Source organism: Eublepharis macularius, chromosome 1 (genome assembly GCF_028583425.1).
Source record: "Eublepharis macularius isolate TG4126 chromosome 1, MPM_Emac_v1.0, whole genome shotgun sequence".
NCBI lineage: Eukaryota > Metazoa > Chordata > Lepidosauria > Squamata > Eublepharidae > Eublepharis > Eublepharis macularius.
In genome coordinates, this window is record NC_072790.1 from 250829908 (window position 1) to 250853652 (window position 23745).

Genomic DNA, 23745 nt, shown 5'->3' on the forward strand with positions numbered 1-23745 from the left:
CAGCTCAGGCGCCCAGGTGCTGAAGCGCAGGCAGAGCCCCTTGCCACTCCCTGCAGCTGTGGCCGCATCCTGCCACTGCACTTCAGCACGGCAGGGCAAGGCAGACGCCAGGTGGGATTGCGCTGCTGGCCAGGCTGAGAGGAGTCGGGAGTGCTGCTAAGGCCACAGCTGCTCACACTCCCTTGGCAGCCACCTCTGAGATGCGACGGTGGGACGGGGCCCGGCCAGCAGCACGAACTCACCCAACATCTGCCTCGCTCTGCCAGGCTCAGTGGAGCCAGGAGCGGAGCTGGGACTGCCCGTGGCCGCCTGCGAAGTGCGGCAATGGGACAGGGCCCCGCTCCTGGCTCCATTCAGTCCGGCAGACACCGGGGAAGCTTGTGTTGCCAGCTGGGCCCCAGCTCGTGCTGCCGGCCAAGCAAGGGGCTCTGCACGCGCTCCAGCACCTGAGCTGGGGAGCCGGGATCTGCCTGGAGCTGCCTTGGATTACTGGTGGCTTTGCCCAGCCGGGGCAGCGTGAGCTCACCCAGTGGCCACCTTGCCTTGCTGGGCCGAGAGTTGCTGAGAATGCTGCCGGGGCCGCAGCTGCCCGTTTCAAATGGTCCACATTAGAGCCACGTTAGACCGACTCTGCAAACTTCAATTGATTTCAATGAGCTACACAGAGAGCCAAGCTGCAAGTCAGACAGGACATCTGCACTTCCCATCAAAACTTGAGGAAAACTGACAAGTGCCTGACTCGTGTCAGGCGTCACTTGTAGCTTGGCTCTTAGAGGCACCGTTTTGCTAGGCAGCTTCTGACTGCCTGCACGTGGCCCTGAGTCCTGGAATCCTAAACAGCTTTTTGGTCTCTGCTCAGAAACGTCAGATAGGAGGTGCCTTGTATTGAACATGGCTGTCCGTCTTTCACAGCTCGTGCCCCTTACACTGGTTTGAAACGCCACCAGGATAACAGTAAAAAAGAAATTAAAATGGAAGCCAATAAAGCAGTCAGAACTGTGGCGTGTATCCCATCACTCCGTGCACAGAATATGTGAGATTTCTTGCATTGCTCGCTGCTTCTGTAGCCCCCCCTTGCAACCCCCGGGAAGATAACTCCCGAGATCACAGGACCGGCACAGAGAAACAACTGTGTGGGTTGGAAGGTGGCTAAGATTGCAGAAGGGCACAGGGGTAAAACTGCTCCTCCCTTTTCCGCAAGTGCAGCTCTACTGAGGAGAAGGGGGGGGATTTTCCTTCTCTTGTTCCCCCTCACTTCAGCCCATCAACCCCCACGGCTGATCGCACAACCCCAGGAATCATCTTTCTTGGGGGGGGGGGGTCAAAGAGGCTGCAGGAACAGAAAGGAATGCAGGAAAACTCCCATGTGCCTTCTCTGTGCAAAGATGGCTGGACACATGCCAATAGAGACAAGAGGGAGAATCATTTTAAAGAGCAGCTCTCAAGGCACAAGAGAAAAGTCTATGCTGAGCCTCTAAAAGGCTCATTTTACAGAGCAAAATCAAAAAGAGTCCAGTAGCACCTTTAAGACTAACCAATTTTATTGTAGCATAAGCTTTCGAGAATCAAGTTCTCTTCGTCAGATGCATGATCCGAACTGGTCAAATACAGAAGAGGAGGGGAGAGAGGGGCGAAAGAAGGGGACATATATCACAAGGGGACAGAATGCAATTAGCGTGGAGGCAGTCAAAACATTCCTTTGCTTGGAAATGGAAACATCTCCTTTTGGTGTGCAGTCAGTTTGCCGTATTAGTTTGTAGCAGTGAAAGTATCCAGTTCCTATGTAGTATAAGCCTTCGATAACCACAGCTCTCCCTGCCAGCTGCATCTGACAAAGAGAACTGTGGTCCCCGAAAGCCCACACCAGGCGTCACTGGGCTCAGCTATTCAAGCTGGGACTGAATAGAGACTATGAATGGTTATCACATTATCACAGGTAACAGATTCCCTTTACAGAGGCGTGGTCTGGGGGAGCCCAGTGACGCCTGGTGTGGGCTTTCGGGGACCACAGTTCTCTTTGTCAGATGCAGCTGGCAGGGAGAGCTGTGGTTATCGAAGGCTTATACTACATAGGAACTGGATACTTTCACTGCTACAAACTAATACGGCAAACTGACTGCACACCAAAAAACAGGGTTAACATACCTGTAACTTATGTTCATCGAGTTCTTCTGTGCTGACACACATGGGGACTGCGCAGGCGCAGGCCAGCCGCCGGAGAATTTTCTAGAGCTTCCATGGCTCCGAAGGGGCCGTTTGTCGCGCGCCTCAGCGACCGTTTTCCCGCCCAAACGGTCACGTGATCCTCCAGCGACCAACGGCCCCTTCCCTCAGTTCTCCCTTGCCGCCGCTTGACCAACACACTTCAGCCATAACACCTTAAAAACACCAATTTCCGTTACAGCCATCACAATATCGTGCATCGGAGTTCACAGCGGGGTAGGAGGGAGGGTTGTGTGTCAGCACAGAAGAACTCGATGAACATAAGTTACAGGTATGTTAACCCTGTTTTCATCTTCGTTCTTCTGTGCCTCCACACATGGGAGTGTACCAAGCTTCACACAATAAGGAAGGCGGGGGTGAAGTCCAACACAATTTTATTAAGCAAACAAGAACAACAATAAATAGATATGCATATATACATCTATGTAAAAATACTGTGTAAGGACACATAAATACTCAATATTTACATATATACACACCCCCAGGTACATATATACACTTTCACTCAAGGGTACCCAACAGGTACGCCAAGAAAGTCATTCCAAAACTCCCTCAGGAAAAAAGGGAGTGTAAGACAGCCTTGGCCACAGATACATCCTGCTCCGCATTGACATCAACGGCGTAATGCCTGACAAAGGTGTCTGCAGAGGACCATGTGGCTGCTTTACAAATGTTAACCAGGGGCACCCCCCTGAGGAGTGCCGAAGAGGATGCTTGGGACCGCGTGGAGTGGGCTCTGACATGAAGCGGGCAAGCCACCCCTGCCAGGGAATAGGCCTTGCTAATGGCCGTCACAATCCACCTAGACAGGGTCTGTGAGGAAGCCCTGCTACCCTTGTCCTTGGCCCCAAAACATACAAACAGGTGAGGACTGGAACGGAATCCCTTCGTCCTATCCAGGTAAAAGGCTAGGGCCCTCTTCAAGTCTAGGGAATGGAGGGCCTTTTCCCCCTTAGAGGAAGGTTGAGGAAAGAATGCAGGCAGTGAGATATCCTGCGAGAGGTGGAAGGCGGACACCACCTTGGGCAGGAACCCGAGGCAGGGACGCAGGACCACCTTGTTGGGATGAAACACAAGAAAGGGAGGGTCAGACCGCAGTGCAGACAGCTCACTGACCCTCCTGGCCGATGTGACGGCCACCAAGAATGCTACCTTGTAGGATAGCATATCCAAAGGGCATGTAGCCATAGGTTCAAATGGAGGCAACATGAGACGTGAGAGCACCAAGGACAGCGACCACTGAGGCACTGGCGCCGACACAGGTGGGTAAAGATTGTACATGCCCTTAAGGAACTGGCGGGATTGTGGGTGAGAAAACACCGTAGCACCCTCAACTCGGGCGTGAGCAGCTGATATCGCTGCCAAGTGTACCTTGAGGGAGGACACCTTCAAGCCCAGGCCACGCAAGTGGCACAAATACTCGAATACAACCCCCAAGGGACTGCTGTCAGGCACCACTCCTCTGGCAAGTGCCCAGAGCTCAAACCTGCGCCACTTGGCCGCATAAGCGCGCCTAGTGGATGGCCGACGAGCATTCAGGAGGACCCTCTGTACCTCGTCAGTAAAGCCTACAGGGGAGGAACGATCCGCCAAGCCGTTAGGTGCAGCTTCTTGGGATCGTGGTGGACTAGGCTCCCGTTTAGGAGAAGGTCTTGCCGAGGGGGCAGACTCACATATGCCCGTTGGGACATTTGCAGGAGCTTCGGGAACCAAACCTGCCGTGGCCAGAAGGGGGCCACTAGGATGCAGTCCGTCCCGTCCTCCTCTATCTTGCACAGGACCCTGGGAATCAAGGGGAACGGAGGAAACATGTAGTGCAAGCCCTGCGTCCACGTAAACTGGAAGGCATCCCCAATAGAGAGGGGGTCGCTCCCTGCCCTGGAACAGAACGTGTGGGCCTTGGTGGTCGCCGCAGTGGCGAACACGTCTATCACTGGATGACCCCACATCTGGAAGATCGGCCCAACGCACTCTACGTTCAGTTCCCACTCGTGGTCCAGTAAAGGGACCCTGCTGAGGGCATCTGCCCGGGCATTGTCTGACCCAGCCACGTGTATAGCACGGAGCGACACGCCGTTCTTGATAGCCCACTGCCAAGTGAGTGTGGCTTCCCGGCACAGGGCCATGGACACTGTGCCCCCCTGCTGATTCACGTAGTACATGGCAGTCGTGTTGTCCGTCTGCACCAACACCTGACGATTTCTCAGCAGTGCTGTAAGAGACACAAGTGCGAAACGAATGGCCCTTAGTTCAAGCACATTGATATGGAGGGTCTTTTCCCTGTCAGACCAGACATCTTGTACAGACACATCACCACAGTAAGCCCCCCATCCCAACAGAGAGGCATCAGTGGTAACCGTGATGTCATGGTGTTGATACCCAAAAGGGGTCCCTTTAAACAAGTTGTCATCAGACAGCCACCAGTCCAAGGAGGAGAGGATGACCCTCGGGATAGAGAATTTGAGGGACGGAGGGTGCAGCAGAGCATCGTACCTCCGCACAAACCAGTTCTGGAGAGGGCGCATACGCAGCCTAGCGAAAGGCACCACAGAGGTGGCCGCTGCCATATGCCCTAGTAAGCACTGGATAGTGCGCACAGACTGGAATCGGTTCCTTTTAAACATGGACACTAGACCCCTTAGGGACCGAGCCCTCTCCAAGGGGAGCAGGGCCTTACCCTCCACAGAGTCTAACAGTGCACCAATGTAGGACACCTTGCAGTTGGGCACCAGCTTGGATTTCTCCAAGTTCACCAGGAGCCCCAGGCGTTGGCAAGTGCTAAGTACCAAGCCAATGTCCTGCACCAGCCTAGACTCTGATTCAGCCACGATGAGCCAGTCATCGAGGTACGGAAAGATGGTACAGCCTTCTTCCCGTAGGAAGGAAACCACAGGGGCCACACATTTAGTGAACACTCGTGGGGCAGTGGACAGGCCAAAGGGGAGCACCTTATACCGGAAAACCCTTTGCCGGTAAACAAAGCTCAGGTATTTCCTGTGCTCCTTCCGTATGCCCACGTGAAAGTATGCGTCCTTTAAGTCAAGAACCGCAAACCAATCTCCCTGTTTCAGCAAGGCGATCACAGCCGCCAACGTAACCATTTTGAATTTGGTCACCTTGAGGTAGGCATTAAGGCCCCTCAGATCTAAAATGGGACGTAAGCCCCCATCCTTCTTGGGGACCAGGAAGAACCTAGAGAAGAAACCCTTTACAGAATCCTCATAGGGCAATTCTTCCACAGCACCCTTGGCCAAGAGCGACACGATCTCCGCATCCAGCTCGGCCATAGTGTTATTGACAGCTGTCGGGTGAACTGCATCTAGGCAGCTCAACGAACTCCAGCCCGTATCCCAGTTCAACAATAGTTAAGACCCATGAGTCAGATGTTATTGACTCCCACTCAGAGAGGAGTGGACTCAGTCTGTCCGAAAAGTCCGGGGATACGGCTGGCGTGACCCGTCAGTACTGCCTCCCGGCGCCCTGCTGATCTTTCTGCTGGGCCGGTTGCTGTGCCGGACGAGGCTTGAAGGGCCGACGCCTCCTCTGCTGTTGTGCGGGAGGGTAAGGCCGCTGCTGGTAGGCAGGATACTGCTGGTAGCCCGGCCGCTGTTGTTGGTATCTGCCCTGGTAATGGTAAGGGCCAGACCGGGGAGCGTACCGTGACCTGGAGGAGGGCTTGTCCGCTGGAGCCAGACCCAAAGACCGCGCCGTCTGCCTGTCCTCCTTTTTCTTCTTCAGGGTCTCGTCGGTGGACTTGGAGAACAGCGAGTCCCCTTCAAAGGGCATGCTCTCCACCCTGGAACGCACCTCTTGGGACAGGGCCGTCGACCGCAACCAAGAGTGGCGCCTGAGGACCACCGCCGACGCCATCCCTCTAGCAGCAGTGTCAGCAGCGTGGCTCCCAGCGTTCATTTGCTGTTTAGACAGCCGGACAGCCTCTGTTTGCAGCAGGGACACCACAGCCTTCTGCTCAGGAGGGAGGTCTCGGGTATAGGATGCCAACTTCTCCCAGAGGTACAGTTGGTACCCTGCCATGATGGTCTGGTAGTTGGCAATCCTCAGACCCAGTGAAGAGACAATGTACTGGCGCCTGCCCATGGCATCAAGCTTCTTGCCCTCTTTATCGGCAGGCACCGAGGAGTGACCCGATCGTCGGGGGTTGAACTCCTCTGTGACCAAGGAGGAAGGTGGAGGGTGCTTCACCAACGCCGGCCAGGTGCCCTGCTTGATCTTGTAAAGCTGCTCGATGCGCTTGGATGTTGGAGGTTGATCACAGGGCACCTGCCACACCTTCTCCACTATCTCCTCAATACCCTCGAGCATGGGGAAGCCAACGTATGCCGGATTATCCCCATAGATACGCTTGAGGAGCTTGTCCTTGGTCTGGGGGACTGCTGAAGAGATATCCATCTCGAGAGCCTTGGCCATCCTTGCCATCTGGTCGGCGTAGATGCGGAGGTCCTCGAATGGCGAGTCCGCAGATGGCACTAGCTCCTCAGCTGGCGATGGTTCGGACCAGGACTCCGACTGGTAGCCAAAACTCCCCACTTCCTCCTCATCGGAACCGAGCTCGGATTCCTGAGCCCGGAGTGGAGGGGGAGCCCACGCCGACCTCGATGTCGAAGGCCTCGGTTCCGACACGGAGAAGCCCGCAGGTGCCCCCTCCCATTGGCAACGGTATGGCGAGGGGAGGTAGGAAGCCTGCCGATGCCGGGACGCAGTGGACCGGACTGATCGGACACTGTCCCCGGAACCATGCCGCTCACGACCGACCGGAGGTGGAGACGGACGGACAGGCGACGGACGGCTCCGACGAGGAGACGGGCTCGGTTCCAGCCTCGGCGACCGAAGGGCAAGCGATGGTCGGCTCCGACGGTGCGGGCTCGGCTCCGGCCCCGACGAGAATTCTGCGGGCACCGTCTCGAAGGCCATCGGATCCGGCACCGGCACGGAGATGCCTTCTGGCTTAGGGGAGCCCAGATGAGGGGAAGGCGTGTGAGGAAGCACGATGACCTCCTCCTGAGGAGCGGGACGCGGCGACCGATGATGCTTGGTCTTCTTCTTCTTCTTCGCCGGTTCCGAAGAAGACCTCGGAACCGACGCGCTCCTCGCCTTCGAAGGGGACCCCGGCTTCGACCTCTTAGGCTTCATCGGAACCGATCCGGACGTCGGTTCCGACCGGGGACTCGGTACCAGGATCCTCGGTTCCGACGTAGGTCTCGGATCCGACCTGGTAGATGACGCGCTACGGGGCGGCCGCACCGGTCCCTGCGCTGGAGAGGCCGCTCTCGACGCCGAGGTACTCGGGGGACGCGGTTTCGACCCCGACCTCGCGGAGGCCACTGAGCCAGCTCTTGAATGCCGTTCGGCAGAGGGGCTAGGGCCGGCCTTGGGGGAGGGCAACGGAGCGCCTCCGGACATGACCTTCTGCCACAGGGAGGAGTTCAGTCGGGCCTTGCGCTCCTGCCGGGCCTTGCTGGTGAAGCCCTGGCAAATCTTACAGGCCGACACATTATGGGTCTCCCCCAAACAAAACAGGCACAGTTCATGGCCATCGGTCTTGGCCATTTTAGTGTGGCATTGGAGGCAATGCTTGAAGAGAGCCTTTGAGGCCATCTTCAGGGGCACGCGAAAGGAAGGTCAAAAACAGTCCGAGTCAAATTACCGAGTCCACAACAAAGTCCAAAACGAGATCCGAAGAATAGTCGAGGTCACGAAGTCCGAAGTCAAAAGCCAAGCAATCAGTCAGAATAAAGCACGAAGCACAAAAAAGCACAGAGCAACGAAGCTCACGTTCTCTCCAAGCGGCGGCAAGAAGAGAACTGAGGGAAGGGGCCGTTGGTCGCTGGAGGATCACGTGACCGTTTGGGCGGGAAAACGGTCGCTGAGGCGCGCGACAAACGGCCCCTTCGGAGCCATGGAAGCTCTAGAAAATTCTCCGGCGGCTGGCCTGCGTCTGCGCAGTCCCCATGTGTGGAGGCACAGAAGAACGAAGATGAAGGAGATGTTTCCATTTCCAAGCAAAGGAATGTTTTGACTGCCTCCACGCTAATTGCATTCTGTCCCCTTGTGATATATGTCCCCTTCTTTCTCCCCTCTCTCCCCTCCTCTTCTGTATTTGACCAGTTCGGATCATGCATCTGACGAAGAGAACTTGATTCTCGAAAGCTTATGCTACAATAAAATTGGTTAGTCTTAAAGGTGCTACTGGACTCTTTTTGATTTTGCTACTACAGACTAACACGGCTAACTCCTCTGGATTTTACAGAGCAGCTCTCAAGGCACAAGAGAAAAGTCTATGCTGAGCCTCTAAAAGCTCCTGTGGAGCAGTCCTGGGGAATTCCTCTCCCCTCGGGAGGCAGCTCTCCAGAAAGGATGCCTACTTGGCTGAGCATCCACGGCAGAGGCATTTGCCAGACCTGCCACTTCAGGTCTTAACAGGAGACGATCCACAACCACCACTTCCTGCGTCAGAGCTGACCCTCCGGCACATCCCTCAGGGCACCCACCTCCGGCCTCTTACCTCATCCGATTCTGACAAGAACTCTTGCATGACGTCGCTCTCCCCGATGACTCGGATGGAACACACTGCGGACACCAAGAACAACGGCCACGCTCAGTGTGGCTGGGCTGGGCACAGGAAAGGGAGGGGGCAGGGAGGGAGAAGGGTGTTGCACACACTCCAGGAGGACTGGCGGGTCTCAGTCCCTGGAGGTGACAGCAAAGGGTTCGTCCCACCTTCCTAGTTGCGAACCCACCGCTATTTTTCTCTCGGCAGCTAATGTGACCACTCAAAGCACCAGCCCAGAACGTTTCACATAGGTGCTCACTACACTGATACGCCTCCATGCTGCCTGCTGTTCCTGCCCGCCCCCCCCTCCCGCCCAGTCATTTCTCGAAGAGCCACTGATCAGTTTCACTGGCTTAAGAGCATGCAGCACTTGCAAAGCTGATCAGTAGCTCTTTCAGAAACGACTGAGCAGTAGCGGCAGGACAGCAAGCAATGTGGACCCTCCTATCATGTTTGCCAGCAAACCTGCCAATATTGTATTATGTATCTTGTGCTGATCATAACTGTTTGCTAAGGCTGTATTCTGCATTCTGTATAACTCATCTGAGAGTGTGTAAACTGCTAACTTACAATGCAATGAGCCAGTGGGGGCTGTCTGTTATCTGTGGCAAGTATACACTTTCACTTCTGTAGCAAGTGTCCTTGGAAGCAAGCCGCGGGCAGCGAGCGAGGTATCTTTTCTCAGAGACTACGATGATTTCATTCTGTACTCTGTCTAGCCTAAACTAATCGGTTCCCTTGTAACTCTTTGGGGGTTTCTGTGCCAGAATGTCAACGGACGCAAAGGGCGGGAGGTTTCCCTATAATTAGTAGTGCCCTGTTTTGAATAGTCAGTTCTGCCAATTGCTACCTTTGTGTGAACACCCTGAACTGTATGGATCTCTAATAAAGTGGCTTCAACTGGAACACCTGTGTGTTAACGGTGGAGAATGCTCCCTTCCAGCTTCCTGCATTGAGCAGGGGACTGGACTCAGCTCCCAAGAAGGTGAATTCCTTTCTAGCTTCCAAACAAGATCCGGCTTTGGCTTTCAGGTAGTCAGAAGTGTGCCACGATTGGACAAGCCAGCCAGCAGACAGCAACACGCCACACTGACGTTTCCACAACCCCAGGACTTCGGACTACAAAGCTCAACCGCCTACCCTTTTCTAGGTATTCCTCGAGCCCCCGCCGCCTGGCGTCCAACTGCTGTTCCGATAAGGAGAACGGCCATTTGCCCGGCAGGCGCGGAAAAGTGAAGTTGGCAAACTCTCGCTTCAGGTTCTGGTGCAAGATGGCAAATTCACGATACCGCTTCGAACACAGCTGCCGGCCCGCCATGTAAACATTGTAAACCTAGAAGGGGTGGGGAAAACACAAGGGGAAAGGAAACGAAAGCAGCGTCAAAGCATTCTGCCAGCAGGCTGGAGTTGGTTTGGGGGGGCTTCCCCAAAAGGTCTTTTCCGAAAGGGTTTGACTTTTTAAGGCTTTCAGTGCAACAGTTCAACGTTTTAAAAACAAGCTTCATCTTCATACAAGGCCTTCCTCACTGCCCAAAACGTTTGACTGTTCTTAGCTCATCTTATCATGCCAAGTGCCCATCTTGGCAGGTCAAGCTGAGACAGTAAATTGTTCAACAGGGCTATGCTGTGAGCTCCGTGGCTGAGCACCCAAACCATTTCCAAAGCTCCCCCTTGAACGTAGCTGGGACTGAAAAAACTCTCCATAAAATTCTTTCAGAAAACTTTTATAAGTTGCATGCAAGATGCTTTTCTTCTTTGAGGCTGAGGGAAAATCCCAGGCACTTGAACCGTAGAGTCCGCTACCATTTTTTTATTCTGAAGCCTAAGGACTTTTTTTTGCTGTTGTTAAAAAGGAACAGGTTTTAGCCCCGCACGGGGCATATCTAGAAATTTAACTTCTAAAACTGATGATGCGGGTAATCCTAAGAATCTGACACACCCCTCTTCCAGGAAAAAGGCATAATGAAGGAGGGCACCGCATAGTAATAGGCAGCTAGCAAGATAAAGACCGACTGAGAAAAGGTCTAGAAGACCCACTAGACTTAAAGAACACCTTAGGGCTGAAAATTAGAAACACGGTTAATCTAAATGATTATCAAAAATAATTTTTAATCCAAACAGCTAGCCATTAGCAAATCTATAACCAAAATACAGTTACAGTGTTCCAAAGATCAGTCAGTCAGTATCCAACAGATTTAAGCATCAAGTAGATTTAAAGAACCCTGTAAGTAAGTCTGGATTCTTCAAAGTCCATACAAAATGAATGTGGAGGCAAAGCTCTCTTCTTTTTATTTTTTCAGGGAAACCCAACGTCACCAGGAAGCAAGGAGCCAATTCCTGAGCTGGAGGGTCCCACAACGGAAATGACAGGCATGCAAGGAAGGAAATACAGCTACCAACTGGGCCACAGGTCAGGGGCAGAGCAGAGTTGGCATGAAAAAAGATCCCAGGCCCCTTTCCCCTGCACCTGTAACTCAGGGGCCTTCGGAATCACAACTTGGAAAGACTTCAGCCTGTGGGCTTGAAGAACCGCAGCGAGACACTGCCAGGAAAGAGAGGCCAGAGACCGGACACCGTCAGAGGCAGCTTTGTGTTTGACGATTCCCTTGAAGATTAAGGCGCCCTGCAGTCTCAAGCGTGAGAAAACTCCACTGGAAGCTGCGTTTCGTGTGTTTAATGGTCGAGCGGGTCTGGCCCGCCACCCAAACAAGCTTCTTGCAAGCATCAGGAAAACAGCTACGGCCACGCTCCGTTGCCTTTCTTTAAAAAAAAAAAAGGAGGGAGGGAGACTGCCACTATAACTCCTGTTTCTATCACCTTTTGGCTCACGAACACAATAGTTGTAAGTGTCAAATGCAGACTAAAAATAAAAGGCCCATCTGCAAAGTAAGGCGGGGGATAGACGAGGCTGGTGAAGAGCCACGGTTTCCAGTGTGCACCGCTCACGTGTGAGTTGTAACGAGGAACAGTTTGCTGAGTGTCGAAGGCAGAGGGCCCCAAATAATGCCCCCCCCCCGTCACAGTCTCCACCCAGTCCTTCCCAGTGGCCTCAGCTCAGAAGGGGAGGGGTTTTGCAGCACTTTCTGCCTTCCAGCGACACCCCCTCTCTGCAGCCCCAAGGCAGTATCCTCCACCCATGATCAGCATCCTCATAGAACCATAGGGTTGGAAGGGACCTCCAGGATCACCTAGTCCAACCCCCTGAACAAGGCAGGAAATTCATAACTACCCACCCCCACCCCCCCACACACACCCAGCGTGGCTGCTGAGCTAATCCTTGTGCCTCGCTTGTAGGAGTCCCGCTGAAGCTGTCTGCTGGGGCTGGAAGGCAGTAGACCCTGCTGATGTTTGGCCAGCCCAACCCACTGTGTAGTGTGTATGGGGTTTGAGTGTACATTATTAGGGCTTTGTAAAGGGTCATAGTATCATAGGATTGGAAGGGTCCTCCAAGGTCATCTAGTCCAACCCCCTGCACAATGCAGGAAATTCACAACTACCTCCCCTTCCCCCACACACCCCCAGTGACCCCCTGCTCCATGCCCAGAAGATGGCAAAACACCACCAGGATCCCTGGCCAAACTGGCCTGGGGAAAATTGCTTAATGACCCCAAAATGGTGTTCAGCATTACCCTGGACATGTAAGAAGGGGCCACGAGGACTAAGCGCTGGTGTAACCGTTCCTGCCCGCCCTCTCATGATCTGCCCAGGTTCACAGAATCAGCACTGCTGTCAGGTGGCCATCTGACCTCTGCTTAAAAACCTCCCAAGAAGGAGAACCCACCACCTCCCAAGGAAGCCTGTTCCACTGAGGGACCATTCTGTCAGGAAGTTCTTCCTAATGTCTAGCCTAAACTCTTAATTTCAACCTGTTGGTTCTGGTCGGACTCTCTGGGACAATGGAAAACAACTCCACACCATCCTCTATGCGACAGCCCTTCAAGTACTTGAAAATGGTTATCATATCACCTCTCACTCGTCTCCTCTCCAGACTAAGCATACAGAGCTTTGCTGCTGAAGCTGTATGTGGGAAAGGGAGGGTACAACCACGGACAGCCTCCCACAGTTCCATTCCGCTAATGGTGGCACCATCTCCTGGTGCAAAGCTCCTTTATTTATTTAAGTACAAAATTTATATCCTGCCTTAAGGCAGCTAAAAACATGTGCTGGGAGAAGGTTGTGCCGTTAGTAGAACAGAGGAAAGGGATCCACCCCTCTGTCCCAAACAGCAGCCAGCAATACACGAAGGTGCTCTCTGTAACCCAGTGCCTAGTATCCCAATAGACCCAGAGGAGTTAGCCGTGTTAGTCTGGAGTTGCAAAATAGTAAAGAGTCCAGTACCACCTTTCAGACTAACCAACTTTATTGTCTGATGATGTACCTGACGAAGAGAGCTGTGGCTCTTGAAAGCTTATGCTACGATAAAGCTGGTTCCTAGAAATGATTATGTTTTGCTTCAGTATCTCTACTATATCTTGGATCCTTGCTAATGCTATGTCTTTAAACTTGTACGTGTTTGCCTTATGGTATTGTATTGAAATGTACTTACTTGATACTGATTGTATTAACCTCATATTGTGTAATCCGCCTTGAGTCTCAGTGAGAAAGGCGGACTATAAATGGCGTAAATAAATAAATAAAAATAAATAAAAGTGCTATTGGACTCTACTATTTTAGTCTCCCAATGGAGATGGACTGCCATTTGACAAGAAGATTCCATTTAGGGGATCACAGCGAATCCCCTTCCCATCACTTTGGAGTTTTGGAAGGAGAATGAGGCGAAGTCAACAAGCACACATGAACTCTGCTTTCACAACCACAACCCAAGTGTGGATCTGGGATATGGTGGGGGCCTTTCAGCGTCACACAATTCGGCCGGTTTGTTTTTCAGTATCCGCAGCTTTGTTTAAAGCCTTACATGCTCTTGGAAGTTCAGCCGAAACCGTTTTATTTCCAAAACAGTGGGCCTGGTCACACTCCCCATACGACAGTGGTTCCCGTTTCTCCGAGGGGAGGAAATCAATGTGACTGCTGACAGCTCAGCGAGCAGACTGTTCCTCTGGGGCAAGATGTGAGTGCTCCCATTCCCCCTAGTGATATATAACTCTCACACACTATCAAACTGGAGGAAGTCCAGTCACAAACCCACAGGACTCAAACTGTCACCGGGTGCCCAAACAGTGGGTGCTTCTGGACTGGGCATGCCACAACTGGACTCATGCCCTTCCTCCTGCAGGGCTGGCACCAGACCAGAAGTAACTTGGCTTTCCGTTACGACTGGAAAATCCAGCAAAATTTTTACTGCGGGGAACGCTTGAAAGAGGCAGTGTGCAGCCGTCTGGGAGGGGAGCTGGCATTCCTCCTGGGCAGAAGAAACAGTTGGTCAGAGTGCCTTTTCCACAGACAGTCTTTCCTCATACTCACTTGTTCCATGCATGGCAAAAATGGGACAGCCGCTGCTTTTCTCAGCAGGGAGGGCAAAGGAAAGAGAAGACGCAGGAGCTTAATCCTCCCCTGAAAACGCGGCACAAACAGTGCAGTTGTTTCACTGGTACTTGTCTTGGCCATGCATCAACGACAAAAGGTGAAAAGAAAGCGCTCCACACATCTTGAGAGCCAGTGTGGTGTAGCGGTTTGGAGTGTCAGACAGGGCTTTTTTCTGAGCCGGGCTTTTTTTCTGGGAGAAGAGGTGGTGGAACTCAACGTGTTGCCAGCACAGGGGGCAACTCTTGGCAGGAGGTAGTGCCTCTGGCACCACATGCATGTGTGCAAAGTGCGCGCACACTGACAGGACTGCACAATGATGTCACTTTGGGTCAGCCAGAACAAGGGGGGAGTTTTGAAAGTTTAAATTGCCCTCGGTGAAAATGGTCACATGGCTGGTGGCCCCACCCCCTGATCCTCAGACAGAGGGGAGTTTAGATTGCCCTCTGTGCCGCTCCAGCAGCGCGGAGGGCAATCTAAACTCCCCTCTGTCTAGAGATCAGGGGGCGGGGCCATTAACCATGTGACCATTTTCAAGAGGTGCCGGAACTCCGTCCTGCCGTGCTCCAGCTGAAAAAAAAGCCCTGGATTTGCGAGGATCTCACTGGGCGGCCTTGGGCCAGTTGCACTCTCAGCCTGACTTACCTCACAGGATACAAAAGGGGAGAGGAGACCGCTGTCAGCTGCTTTGAGGAGAAAAGCAGGGCACAAACGTACATAAATAAACTTTACCCTGTTTCCTAACAGCAGCATGGCAAAGGGAGGCCTGAGTCCTCAAAACACTGCATGGATCTGCCTGCTCACATCTCAGGTAACCACATTGGACTCCGATACAAAGAAATCCAGTTCCTTTCTTTCCCTCTGCTTGGTCATCTCTGCACGCGAGACATCTACAGTAGAGAAGCTACGGCTGATTATAAGGCGGGTCCTGCAAATATCTTGCATCTTCCCCAGGGGCAGGAAACCTTCCCCTCACAAGGCGACACTTTGTGCTGAGACACGGGGCTGCCATTAGCAGAACTGAACCATAGATTCCAGTCTGTGGCTCCCTGACGTGGCATAGTAGTTAAGTGGTTGGATTTCGAATCAGCATTCTGCTGGTTCGATTTCCAGTACTGCTAAGATGGCCTCGGGGAAGCCACTCCTCTCAGGCCCCGCTCCCCAGCATAATGTGGGGATAATAACAACACTGACTTTGTTCATTGCTCTGAGCAGGGCACTAATCTGTCTAGAAGAGCAGTATGTAAGTGCGGTTTTTATTATTACTGCACATGAAACTCCATCGCATGTGAGGATTTTATTAAAGTTTGACACGTTTTCATACACTGAATTCCCATGCAGGGAATAGCACTTTGTGAAGGAGACGACCGTTGTGCTTTGAAAAAGGTACCTGCGAACGCAACCAGAGTGGCGCTGCACCACCACCCCAATTCAAGGAACGAACACACTCTTCCAAATAAAGGGCAATACCTAGCCAAGCGCACTCTGCTCAATCACAAGCCATATTTAAACCCAAACTGCAACACAAGACTCAGGGTTCATTTTTGCAACGCAGGCCAGTTTTTCTCCTCCTCTCTGCAAGGTGGCCAGATACAGAGGAAGGCCAGGTGCCTGGATTTTAAACTGTTCTGTCAAAGAAGGAATTGTTGCCCGTCTGGCTACTCATGCAAGGCTGAAAGAGCCACCGACACCACAATCCCTGCTTCCTTCCACACACCTCCGAAAGATCGAGGAACTCCCATCTCCCTCTGCATCCTGCTATCCTTTTTAAGAAACCCAAGGGGGGGAAGGGAACGCATGGGGGCAGTGCCCGTGATGTGACCCACTCTAGGTCGGGGCACAACCTGCTTGTCAGTCTTCATCCAGCAGCTGCAGACTAAGGAACCAGCTTGCAAATCTCACGCTGGTCCTTGGCTTAGGGAGCAAACAGATCCCCCAGAAAGAAAAGAAAATTAAGAGGAGGACAATTCGATGGACCGCAACCCATCTGAATGCCAAAAAGAGCTTCCAGCAGGTGGAAGAAAAGAAACTGCTTGTGCAGAATCATTGAAGCCACGGCAAGTGACGCAAGGGTCAAAACACTGATCTCTGGTGCAATGGAGCAGCATTCCAGAAGGGTCTCGGGAGGGGCTCCTTTGGTAACTGGCTGCTTCTCTCTGCCACAAGCCAAGGGGGCAAAAGAGCCCACGGGGAAAACAGGCAAGGGCTACAGGGGGCCTGGAACAGGGAAGGGGTCCAGAGGCGTACAGGCAAAAGGGGAAAGAACAGAGGGAGGCAAACTGGGAACTAAAAATGGGGTGGGAGGAAAGGGGCGTGGAGACAGGAGCTGCACAGGCCCCAAAGGCTGGAATTCTCGTATTTATCTGCAATCGCCAGCCAGTCACGACTACCTTTGGACAGCTGCTAAACCTTTTTCGAGCTACCTGTCAGGAAGAGCTGAGGCTCTCAGAAGGACCCCACCTGGGCCGGTACTCACCACAAACTTCTCACCATTCTGTTCCACGTGCTTGTAGGTGGGGATCGAGATGGGCACCGCCTGCTTTTCAGTGTAGTCGTAGAACGACTGCCCCAGGGAGTCGTCACTCGGGTCAAGGTTGTCTGCCTCGTGGGGCGGCACCGACAAGACGGTCAGAATCAGCTCCTTCTCTCCCGCTCGGATCAGGTCCACGACCTGCTTGTGTGTTGCGCCTTCAACGTTCACGCCGTTCCTGGCAGGGAGAGGGAAGACAGTTGTTCCAGTGAACGAGGACCACGCGGGCCAAGAGGACGCCACCCATCCAGCTGGCGTTAGTGAAAACTGGTGGCGGTTTAATCATTTTCATTGTTCTAGCACCGGAACTTTTTACATCTTCAAAGGTTTTGAACGACTTGGAAGGAAGGGGGGGGGGAAGGGAAAGGGGTAGGTCTCCTCTAACCCTGTTGCTAGGAGAAGGGGCTATTTTCATACAGGCCCGTCTCGCAGGCCTTGACTGGTGCTTTTCTCCAAGGCAGCAGCATTCTCCAGCCCTAACAGCCGAGCTGTGCAGACTTCTTTAAACCTGCCTGCTTCCTTAAGCAAAATTCGTACTTGGCCTCTACAACCGGTCTCCTAAAAGGGACCCACCAGCACACCTCTTCTACCGAGGAGATACATCCCTGTCCAGCCCTTTAAACTAAGTGACACTGGATTCTTGTTGGTGACAATAGGCCCTCCCCACCAACACACACACACATGTTCAGTATCCATGCGACAAATGAGATTACAGGTAAATAAGGTTCACATGAACCAAACTGGTGCAGAAACAGCCCAGCTTTATAGTAATTGCAGACAGCCAAACCCAAACATGGCAGGAAGGGAGCAACTTCATCAAGACTCACTACCGTTGTGATGATTTCGTTGTTCATAATGAAGGTGGGACCCTGTCACTGCTTCTGGCAACCTCACAAGCGTATCAAGGAGGCTGAGAAGTTCCAGAAAGAGAGACCCTCAGGTCAGAGTGGATACATCAATGAAAACTGCAGAATTTGAGTCCTGTGGGACCTTAGAGACCAACTAGATTTTCAGGGTGTAAGCTTTCGAGAGTCAGAGCTCCAGCTCCTGTCAACAGTCCTTTTTACAGGATCCAACAGATCTCCTGGTCAAGTCCAGTGGCACCCAACGAGCTTTTTCCAAGCTTTCCAGAGCCAAAGCTCCCGTCTTCAGAATCTGCAGCAGAGAGCTGTGACTCGAAAGCTTACGCTCTGAAAATCTTGTCGGTCTCTCAGGTGCCCCTGGACTCAAATCCTGCTGTTCTATTGCAGACCAACCCAGCTACCTACCAGAAACTATTTCCACGTTAGAGATTATTAAGAAAAGATCACAGAAACACAGCAGCTGGTATCATCATGCTTTCGTGCAAATTATTGACTCAAACATCATTGTAAGCCACCACGAGCATTATACTGAGAGGTAGTTGAGAAATATCCTAAATAAACAGATACTACCGTTCTGGTTTCCACGTCTCTAAAATGACTTCAGAGAGCTAGAAAAAACATGCAGAAAAAATATTAAGGAGTGGCGGAACCTCTGCTATGAGGAAAAGCTTAAGTGCGAGGCCTTTTTGTTTAGAAAAAAGATTTCTAAAGGGGGTGGGGAGGCATGACAGGATTATACACCTTTGCAGTTTGAAGGAAGTGGGCAAAACCCAACACCTTAGAACTCAGGGCTGGCTAATGAAATCGATGAGCTGCAGATGAAGAACAGACAAAAACAAAGTATTTCTCCATTATGAAGCTAGGGAATGCTGTACACTCTGCACTCAGATGGAAGGAGGATGGTTGTCTGGGAGAACTTTAAAAGAGAATTAGACAAGTTCGGGGAGCAGAGGCGTAGAAGAAGCAGGGAGAAGCAGCTTCTCAAAGGCACCAGGCTGGCCGTTTTCGGAAACAAGATGCTGGATTTAGCGCAAGCTCCAGCACGGTGCTTCGTGTGATCTTTGCAAACAAGCCTTTTGCCGCCGCTGTCATCTGACAATGCCCCGGTGTTCACACTGCGAGACAACATCTGCTTGCAACTGGGCAAGGACAGGGGAAATCTTCTCGGGAGTTTCAGAAGACTTGAGGCAGGGCCTACTGAGCAAAGTCGTTTTCCTCTCCCCACGAGTAGCAGAACAGCACATGCTCTAAGAATGGATGAGCCAACCCTCAACGTTTAGGCGAAATTACAGAATTCTGCCTTCCCTGGAGCAAAATCTGCCCCTTCGCCCAAGCAAACCATAAACAGAGTGCGCTCAGTCATGGCACATGGTTGAGGCCAGCCTTATATCCGTCAAATAAGCCTCCTTACTGGTCCCCGTGGCGGGGGGGGGAGGAGTTATATAACCATCTGCCCCCCCCCCCACATGTGAAGTCACACTATGATTATAACAACTTGCATCCCGTTTTTTCCCTTTGTGTATGGTTGGTAGGGGAGAATGGAATGGGCTACAGAACTGCAACTTGCGTTGTAGATAATCTGATTTTATTGTGTTTTAAATGCTGTTTATTTCCTGTATTTTATATATTCTGCTGTGACCCGCCCTGAGCCGGCCTGCAGGGAGGCAAGGCTGTGAATCAAATAAATAAATAAATAATAAAGCTTGCTGGACGAGGCAGGTCTTAGGCAAGTTCCTCTTCCGCACAACCCTCACCTGCCTCTCTGGAGTGTAGTTGCCTCACGTACTATCTGTCGCTTTAAGTATGTGCTCCTATGAGCTACCTGTGCTTCATGTGGTCTAACGTCAGCCCCAGAATTGCTCATGTTCTGGTTCGGCATCTCTTCAACTCTGTATTGGATTCTTGCTAATGCTATCTGTCTTTGTAAGCTTGGGTTTATTTACCCTACGGCATTTTTCATGGAACTGTCCTTGGCACTGATTGTACTAATCTCACACTGTGTAATCCGCCTTGAGTTTCAGTGAGAAAGGAGGACTATAAATGACATAAAATCAATCAATAAAATAAAGCACTGACCTGGCCCAGAGGCAAACAGTAAGAAAAAGACCCCACACATCAGTCACCAGAAACAAACCTACTGTGAAGGGATCCTCCACTGGAAGCCACTGGGTCAAATCTACACGTCCCCCCCCCCCCAAAAAAAACAATATGTGCCATATGCCCTGGTGTTTTAACCCACATACAAAACACACCCAATCCATCACAGAAGGACTTTAAAGGAAACACTTTGTAAACAACTGCAGGGGAAAAGAAAAGAACACTTTCTGACACTAACGCTTCCCCCACCACCGGAGAGGAATTTCCTTCTCAAAGCAGGCAGAACAATGCCTCAAAGCACGGAGGCCTGGCTTAGACGGACTTCTCTCCCGCCTCTGCTCTCCAGACCCCACCAGCAGTCAGCCCTAGAACTGCTCACTTTCTTTCTCGCTCAGGTTACCAGGTGAGTAGCCGGAAGAGGAAGGAGCCAAGGAGGGCAAAGGTGCAGATCACCACGGCATGGAAGCCAGGGGGCAGAGTCCTCCTGCCAGCATCTCAGCCCAGAAGCAGCCCCCATCGCCACCTTTCCCCAGCATCACCTCACAAGACCTTTGCTGTACTCGGGTGCAAATTCTGAAACTATCATTATCCTCTCATGGATGGCTTTTATTGAGCATCGGTGCTCTGCTGAGTGTGTGGGACAGAACCCAGCAGTTGCCCCTACCCCAGAAGGCTCCCCCCTGAAAAGCAGCAGAGGCAGGGGAGGAAGTAGCAGAGGCAGGGGAGGGATGTAGACTATGGTCAACGGGAAAGCCAGCAAACGCTTTGTGCATGGTCTCAAGGAGGGAGGTGGCCTGACCGACACGAGGGGAGGGGCGTTCCGGGTATAAGAGCAGCAAAATGACAGGAAGCATTAAGGCAAAGCCAATGACGGGAAAGATTTACACGTCTCCTTGGTCCAGCAGCACTTGAGACATAATGCACCAAAGAGGGCCAGGCGTAATGTGCACACGGGGCTGCCCGTTTCTCCTCTTCCGGCAGCAGCCCCTTGTGCCTTGGGGGAGGGAGGGGGGCTCCTGACCCTGGAAGGAGGCAACTGAGCAGCTCCTGAGCAGGCGTATATGGAATCTCTGGGCCCTAACCGTGGAAAAGGCAGGCAAGAATGTGCAACCGCCACAAAGCCTCTAAATAATCTTCTGCCCCGGGAGGAAGAAAGCACAGAAAAAATATCCTGGTATTCATCAAGTTGGTCATTAAAGTCCTCCCCCCCCCCTGCAAGGCCTTAGATCAAGGAAGTCATATAACTGTTTTTATAAACTTAAAGGAAGTACACAGGCTAAGGTCCTCCTTAACAAATGCTACTAACTCCGCAAGTTGTGTTGCAAGCTCTGGAGCCGTTTTTCAAAACAGACTCAATAGCCGTATTAAAAAAAAGGGGGGGAGGGGGGATCTTCAAGGAAGCGTACACAGCCATTATAACTTGACAACACGAGCACATCGGTGGTGCCTCCCCCACTTGCCTGAACTTTGTGTCGGACCTTTGGTTTCGCCAACACAACCCCACACCTGAGATCCTTAAAGGAGACATTTCTCCAGAGGGTGGACTGGGAGAAAGGGGGGCTGCCCACTCCCACCGTGGCCTCAGAAACGCTGACCACAGCAGAAAGTCCATTGTCGGAGGCTTAAGTATGCCAGAGTATCAGACACCCACGGGGCATTCTCCCGCTTACAGCTCCCTTCCAGTTCTCAAGGGGATAAAACGGCAGCTCTCCTCCCCGATACAAACTAAATTTAGCTGCACATCTTCAACAAGCGGGATCGTGGAGGGGGGGGGCCTAGGCCAGAGCCCGGAATCTGAAACATCCACTTGTTTATACAGCCATCGGAGGAGGGTGGTGCTGCTGTCGTTACTAAGGAGTAAGATAACAAACCAAGCCCCCCCCCCCCCCGGGCTCCTCTGAAGGGCTGCGGCAGCTTTCCCCATTTTATTTGTTCAGTCAGTACGGTGCTCTTCCTCTTAATGAGACCCAGAAAAATGCCTGAGATTAAATTCTTTAGCTCTTAAAAATCCAAATTCAGCAAATATGAGCAGCAGCTTAGCTACCCAGCCAGCGCCCCATTAAATTAAGAGGGACGACTCATTTCCGAAAAACCGAGCAGCTCATTAAAGCATAAGCAGAAAATCCCACAATAGGGGGTGCCATCACCAAAGAGTCCCTGCTCCTTTTAAACTATTAAGTTGAGTCCTGGAATGCCAAAACCATCAACAGAGTCCTCCTTCTGCCACGTCAGGCAACAACAACAACAACTGTGCTTATATACCACTCTTCTAGACAGTTTAGTGCCTCATCCAGAGCGGTGAACAAGTTAGTGTTATTATTATCCCCACAATGCAGCTAGGGAGCTGGGGCTGAGCAGAGTGGTTTACGCAACTGAGCTCATGGCTCAGTGGGATTCGAACCAGTAGAGTGCTGATTCGCAGCCAAACCACATAACCACTGTGCTACAGCAGCTCTCTAGAGGCATTCCCTTTAGGGCCCTGCCTGGGTTACAGTTCATAGACCTACACTAATAAAAGCCATGTGAGAACGAACATAAGCGTGAACAAAGACAGGTGCGTGTTGCTACCATTTCACTTTGGTTGAGGGGGGGGGGGTGAGTCAGGCCAAAGCCCTGCATCTTAGAGCAAAGGAATGACTTCCCCTTCGTGCCTCAGTTCTCCCTACTTGCTGCATCTTGGCCCAGCTTTCCTCAGCATTTTGGCTTCACAACTACCCTGTAAAGTAGACCTGGATGAACCAGCGCAGCTCCCCAAGGCTGCCTGTTCAGCTGCACAAAGGGGCAAACCTGTTCATTCAAAGCAGGCCTTCCCTAACCAACAGAGAAACAAATCTGCCTCGCAGGCAGCACTACGGGGAGGCCAAAATGGGAAGTTCCTTGTTGAGAGAGGAGGAGATCACCAGAGGCCTAACTAAATCTGTTGCATTTACTGCAGGAACCAACTGTTTAAGGATCAGCTCTATGCTCCTTCCTGCCTCTGGCCCTGAGACTTAGGCTGGTCACTTCCCACAATGAACTCCATGTTGCCTCCACAGACTGCCCTGTCCAGAGGGTGGCCTGGGGGCAGGAGCAGGTCCAGACGAGTTCCCAGCTACACTGGGGAAGCTTGCTCAGAAAATGGACGGACGGACCTGCACACAGCGGGCCAGTGTGGTGGGAATGAAAGGTCTGAACACGGCAGTCAGAGGATCTGGGACTTCGCAGGTCAACTGCTTTGCCCAAGACCTGAGCTACCTGGGACAACACCTTTGATGCACAAAAGGAAATGGGGGCCTTTGGCTGCAGCCCCAGACTAGCCAGGTGAGGTTTGGTGCCAGCCATCTGCCCCATCGAGTTCAGAGAGCTCTGCAGGGGCCCTGGGAGTTGGACCCAGCAAGTACAACCTGGAATGTTTTAAATGGGTCAGGGAGTATCTCCTGACCCACTCTTGTGTTATGCCAATATAGATTAAAATCATATGCCAATAATCAATACTGAACAATACTAGGCCTAGCTTCTATACTCTCTAGATGAACTTTTAAACTTTGCATGAACTTTCAGTGTATTTTTTCTATGTGTAAGGTAATTCAGCAGGTGTGCTTTCATCCTTTGACAATTAATTAAAATAGTGGACTCTATCGAGATTGATGTTCCTCTATCAGAGATTCAACCAATGGTGATCGTCCAACTTAACTTTTCCTGACACTTGTCAGAGATTAATAGTATTCTCTTGCAAAGCAGACAATGACATAATTTTTTAGCTAATTGGAAGGCTGTACTATGAAATTATGAATATTCAGTGAAGTGTCAAACCAATCAATATTTGTTTGTGCTATCATGTGAATAGACCCTAAATATTTGCATATGATTAGGTATATAATTGCAAACACAGAAAGAATAAGCAGGGTACTGATGGAAGAGATCTCTTGGGAGAATCTAGGTGAGAAATTATTTCTACCTATGTATTTCATAGAAACTTTGAGCAATGTTAAACTTAGGAC

The 23745-nt window shown here is 51.8% G+C and overlaps 1 protein-coding gene across 2 annotated transcripts in view; it reads right to left on the reverse strand.

Annotated features, from left to right (window-relative positions):
- SNX27 (sorting nexin 27) overlaps positions 1 to 23745 on the reverse strand; it is a 56515-nt gene that overhangs the window by 17121 nt on the left and 15649 nt on the right. For both annotated transcript variants that reach the window (XM_054997727.1, XM_054997718.1), the window contains exons 2-4: positions 16752 to 16983; positions 9935 to 10127; positions 8747 to 8811 (exon numbers count right to left, since the gene is read on the reverse strand). In XM_054997727.1, the coding sequence (XP_054853702.1) occupies positions 8747 to 8811; positions 9935 to 10127; positions 16752 to 16983 (490 nt within the window). The remainder of the gene's footprint in view (positions 1 to 8746; positions 8812 to 9934; positions 10128 to 16751; positions 16984 to 23745) is intronic.